Source organism: Lactuca sativa, chromosome 4, assembly GCF_002870075.4.
Source record: "Lactuca sativa cultivar Salinas chromosome 4, Lsat_Salinas_v11, whole genome shotgun sequence".
In the NCBI taxonomy this organism is placed as follows: Eukaryota; Viridiplantae; Streptophyta; class Magnoliopsida; order Asterales; family Asteraceae; genus Lactuca; species Lactuca sativa.
The window spans coordinates 300,432,699-300,438,366 of record NC_056626.2 but is presented as its reverse complement, the minus strand read 5'-3'; the positions used below and the strand labels follow the sequence as shown (position 1 = coordinate 300,438,366).

Genomic DNA, 5,668 nt, shown 5'->3' with positions numbered 1-5,668 from the left:
ATGAATTCACTTCGATATGAGACTGACTATAAAAAAATAGAGGAAGATGAACAATAAAATATCGTTTTCGTTTTCAAATCTAACCTGATTTGCGTGATTTGAAACGAATATTGTAGCTTTCAATAGAAACAATCACGATTATTGTCTTCGATTTTAGTTGATGAATAAAGGAAGATGGTGAACAATGGATGTTACGTTGCTCAAATGTCTCCCTTCTCATCCCAATCTTCTTTAAGTATAACAAAATTCATTTTTTGTTTTAGCCAAACCCAATTTTTTGCATCCCAAAACAATTATTTGTTTGCAGCCCAATTCATTATTTGTTTGAAAAAGCCATTAATAAACATGATTGAACGAAATTATCCTCATAATCTTCACCAATTTTCGAACTTTGACCAGATCCAGTATTACAATTACCTTTATAATTTCGTGACGATAGTAAATATTTTTTACTACAAATATTCCTTTTTTTAATAGTTGCATATAATTGACATGCAAGCTTGATATATTTTTTGTATTATTATATGATAAAGTCGTCGCTTTTTATCACAAATATATTATCGTACACTTTTTTAGTGAAGGGAACAGCTTTCAAGGAAAAAAGGTAGTACGCTCTTTGTAGGGGAAGAGTGAGTGAAAGAACAATGGTAGTGTTGATGAGTCATCGTCGTGTCCATCCTCTGTCAGATTCCCTTCGCCTTTTCCATTAAATCACCGTCAAAAATCCCGATTCCTAATCCTTTTCAAAAGTGAATCGATTCCCAGATATTCAAATCATTCATTTCCCAATGTTAAAGTCATCGTCTCAGTTCATCCTCTGTATTTCAACTACTTTTGTTGACAGCAAATCCACCTTTTTCTCCCAATTTTTCATCTGGATTATCCCATTCTGCTTTTTCCTCAAAAACCCAACTCGTTTTGCTTCTAAATTAGGGTTCTTCGTGTTTCTCTGTTAACATTTCGTGGTTTAAGTAGAAGTAGAAGAACAGAATTCAGATTCTCTCCTCTTTGTTCTTCGTTTCATATCGTTTCTGGGTTTTCGTTTCACTGATGCTGGAGTGAAATCGTTGATTTGAAAAATGGGGATTTCGAGTTCAAAAGCAGAGACATGTGAAGCTTTGCGATTATGCAAAGAGAGAAAGAAGTTCATCAAACAAGCAATTGATTCAAGGTACAATTTAGCAGCAGCACATGTTGTTTATATTGAATCCCTTCAAAACATAGGAATCGCCCTTCGTAAATTCGCAGAAAGAGAAGTAATCTTAGGCTCATCTTCAACCACATATGCCGAGAAACCCCCACCCCCACCGCCATCTCCACCACAGATTGACCTGAATGGTGCCACCGGTGGCGGTGGCGACCAATCGGATTCTCCATCTCCGCTGCCAGATATGAGCTTAAATTACATGAAATCCAGTGGGGCTGGTGTTGTAACTGTTAATGTAAACCCATCGAAGAGTAGTAATTGTAATAAGATTTATTTAGACGATGTTGAAAATCCGTCATTCACAATGTCGCCACCGCAGCCGCCGCCTCCTCCTCCTCGTTATTCTTGGGACTATTTTGATCCAACAGAGGGAAGCTTTAGATTTATGAGTCATGAACGATTTCAAGTTAACTCCGTTGATACAAATGTCCATGATCAGTTCCCTGATCAAGATGCCGATTTGGGAGAATTCAATACACCTCCTGAATCAGTGAAAAAGGATCAAAATCCGCATTTTGATGATAACAATTTGGTTGCTAATGAAGCAAACGGAGTCGCTGAAAATGAATGTGATATGAACGATGGTTGTTTGAGTGAGGAAGAAACAGAGGATTCTTCAGAGTTCGTCATTCATGGAGGTAAAGATTTTCTTTCGGACATCAAAGAGATCGAGAATCACTTCATTAGAGCATCGAAAGCAGGAAATGAAGTTTCAAGAATGCTCGAGGCAAATAAGATTCAATTTAGCTATTCAGACGCTAAAGGTATTTTCAATTTAGGTTTTAAATTTTTGTTTTTTCATTCAAATCGCTAATTAATTTATCAATATGATTATTTATTTTATTTATTTAAGGGTGCGTTTACCCTTTTTATTTTATTTTATACTATATAATTTTATTTATCATTTAAAATAAATGGTGTAATTCAGGTAACTCAACATCAACAGGATCTTCTTTGGCACTCCTAACTTGTTTTAAAGGCGAAACCTCACTTGTGTTGCATGGTACGTAATTTTCATTTTAAGAAATTGTACTTCGAAATTTCTACCTAAAAGTAGGAAGCTATAATAAACAAATCATGTGTGTGTTTTATTTAGAACCTCAACAAACAGCAAAAGTGATTACATGGAAGCGATCAATGTCTTCACGTTCATCATCATCATTGCATCCTCCAAGCACACCAACAAAAAATGATAACGAAAATAATTTCATGGAAGAGTTTTGCATGATTGCAGGAAGCCATTCTTCAACTCTTGAAAGATTGTATGCATGGGAAAGAAAGCTTTATGATGAAGTGAAGGTACCCCGAAAATCTTTTTCCTATTACGACTTTATACTTTGAAAAAATCTACCTAATTATGACATTGACTATTGCTTTGTGCTTTTGGGTGACATTGTTATAATTGGGTAGATTTCTCAATTTACAATGTTGTAATATGAAGAAATGATAGATATGATGCTATAATAAACAAATCAATGAAAATATGTTGTTATTTCTTATATTTATCACTTTAAAGTTGATGAAAAAAATTCTTTTGATTTGGGATTTTGTAGGCAAGTGAATCTATTAGGAAGGAGTATGACCGAAAGTGTGATCAACTTAGACATCAATTTGCAAAGGATCTTAAACCTCATGTGATTGATAAAACTCGAGCTGTTGCTAAAGATTTGCATTCGCGTATTTGGGTTGCGTTACATACGGTTGATTCTATATCAAAACGGATTGAGAAAATAAGAGATGAAGAGTTACAACCGCAACTTGTGGAACTCATTCAAGGGTAAAGCATTAAATTTTAATTTTTTTTTCTTAAATGAACATTGTGGATTTATTTTACTTTACTAAAATATTAACAAATGAAATACTGTAAATATTTAATAAAATTATAAGCAAATATAATAATACTAAAATTTAGCATTGTAAAAATGTAAAACAAAATGAAATGCTAAATATTAAAAAAAAACACACTACATTAATTATAAGAATAAATCGAATGCTTAAAACTTCAAATTATGAATCATAAAACATAAAAAAATGGATTACTTAAATTAAGAATTTTAAATATTTACAAAACTTGCATCTTTTATAGTAATTCCTAGAAAGTTACAACCAGAATACTAACGGTTCATAAAGAACAATCAAACTTACAATAATTTTAAGAATTGTAAATATATTATAAAGAAATGGAATTCTTAAATTAATATATGTATAAAAAAAGTACAATAAATGTGCTGTTTATATCAATTACTAACAAACCAAGCACTTAAATAATTAATATAGGACAAACGAAATTACAATAATTATAAAAGTACAAAAAAAACTATTTAAAATGTTATACCCAAATGAAATACTCAAACTAAATATCATAAAAATTGCAAAACGATTATTTGACTTCTAGAAATTTACAAAGGGAGCATTGTAATGCTATGTTTGGCCTACTAGCTGAAAAACTAGCTGTTAAATAAAAAGCTAGCTGATAGCTAAAAAGCTAGCTAATAAAAAATAACGTTTGATAAAAATAGTTGAAATATATAAAATTACATAAAAGGACATGTAAAAATATGTGTTTCTATAATTAATTAAGGGGTGTATTTGGAAACTTTTAAAAAAGCTCTTAAAAAGCTAGTCTAAATAGCTTTTCAAAACGCTAGCTTATAAACTACTTTTTGGTTTACCAAACACGACAACATAAAAAAGCTCGAAATATAAGCTAGTTTATAAGCTAGCTGTGGCGCACCAAACACAGCTTAAGTTGTAACGTATAGCAATTCAAAACTTTCATGGAACATATATGTTTTGGTCTACTTGATGCCAAAAACACTCCTATTCATTTACAAATAATCAGTGATTAAACTTTGCAGATTAATCAAAATGTGGAAATCAATGCTCGAATGTCACCATGCCCAACACAAAACAATCTCATCTTCTCACCATTTCACTATTTCAAGAACATCAACTCACCAAAACGAATCCAAGAACCAGATTCTGATTGAGCTACAACACGAGATCGAATGTTTTGCATTAAGTTTCACAGATTTAATAAAATGCTACACTTCATACATAAACTCAATCAACAATTGGCTCCAAAACTGCATCACCCAACCAAAAGAACGAGCCAAGAGCCGACGAGTCTTCTCACCACGTCGAGCCGTGGCTCCACCAATTTTTGTAATCTGTCGCGATTGGTTAGCCGGGGTTCGAGCCCTACCGGCTCAGAAGCTTGGTGATGCCATTAAAGACTTGGTGTCTCATGTTCATCGAGTATCTATGGAAGAATTTGAGAAGAAAGAGATGGATGTTGAGAATGGTGAGGTTATGGGGTTGGATTTGAGCAAGATTCATGTGGGTTTGACTAAGGTTCTTGATCGTTTGACTAAATTCTCTGAAGAATCTTTGAAGATGTATGAAGAGATTGAGGAGAATAGTGAGACTGCTGGAAAGGTGTATTTGAATTATCGGCCACCGATGAGGGCTTTTAGTGTGTGATGATCGTTTTGTTATGATGCGAAGTGTTTCTGAAGGAAGAAGGGTATAAGGTGTTTATCATTGCATATTATTAAATATTAGAAATAGTAATGTGTTTTTATGTATTTGTGTATAATAGTATCTTATTTCATTTTATTTATTGTTTTATTTTTTCCAGTTTTTTTAGGTTATATATCCTCACAAATTAAAAAGTAACTTTTTAAAAGGTTATTCAAACTAATTTTTCGACCTACAAGTTTATTGATCTCTTAAATATATCATTTAACTTAATCATATATTATATCGTTTTGTATATTTGAGCTAGTTGATCAGTTACTTTTATCAAAATTTATTTTTATTGTATGGTGTCAAACATAGTTTTTGTATTTGAAAAATCTATGATTATAACTTTATAACATTTTGTTTATGAAAATGGATTTGTTTTAATAAACAGTTGTAATTGAAAAAAAATTCTAATATACTGGATTAACAAATAAATAAATAAAAATATATTGCTATAAATAGTCCTTTTTTAAAAGTGGTTGTAAAATTTTACGTTTAGATGAGAGTTATGAGTGCGATCTTCTGACCACCCCCAACATCAATATCCTCTAGATTCTGTTGACAGCAACGTGGAGGAATGACTTTACGAAAAAAAAAAAAACATCATTACATTATTCTGTTGTTTGGATTCTCATACAATAGTATTATATGGATTATGGAATAAGATTCGTCGTTATTATATTCTAATAAAAACATAGTCTTTTTAATATAAAATCTCCATAGGAAACAAAAGTACAAAACCGATTGTTTTATTCAGGAATCATGATAGATATAATTATTGTGAGGAATAGATGTATGATCAATGATGTATCAATCTAACGTAAGTTTTTATTATAAAATTAGTGTTTTTATTTTTATATAAAACTCGATTCGATTTATTGTTTTGTTAGTTCATTAATAATTCAATCAACCTAACTTTTATTAAAAAAAAAAAAT

General features: G+C 31.3%; 1 protein-coding gene across 1 annotated transcript; it reads left to right on the top strand.

The window, feature by feature from the left end:
• The first annotated feature begins 575 nt into the window (after positions 1-575).
• LOC111917023 (protein ALTERED PHOSPHATE STARVATION RESPONSE 1) lies at positions 576-4,825 on the top strand. Its single transcript, XM_023912669.3, has 5 exons — positions 576-1,971; positions 2,136-2,210; positions 2,304-2,506; positions 2,761-2,984; positions 4,066-4,825. Exons 1-5 carry the CDS (start codon positions 1,080-1,082, stop codon positions 4,688-4,690), a joined length of 2,019 nt encoding a protein of 672 aa, XP_023768437.1. The 5' UTR covers positions 576-1,079; the 3' UTR covers positions 4,691-4,825.
• Positions 4,826-5,668: the final 843 nt, after the last annotated feature.

Coding starts and splice junctions, on each gene's coding strand:
- LOC111917023 (XM_023912669.3), top strand. CDS start 1,080: ATGGGGATTTCGAGTTCAAAAGCAGAGACATGTGAAGCTTTGCGATTA. Junction 1,972..2,135: donor TAGCTATTCAGACGCTAAAG/GTATTTTCAATT, acceptor GGTGTAATTCAG/GTAACTCAACATCAACAGGA. Junction 2,985..4,065: donor CTTGTGGAACTCATTCAAGG/GTAAAGCATTAA, acceptor TAAACTTTGCAG/ATTAATCAAAATGTGGAAAT.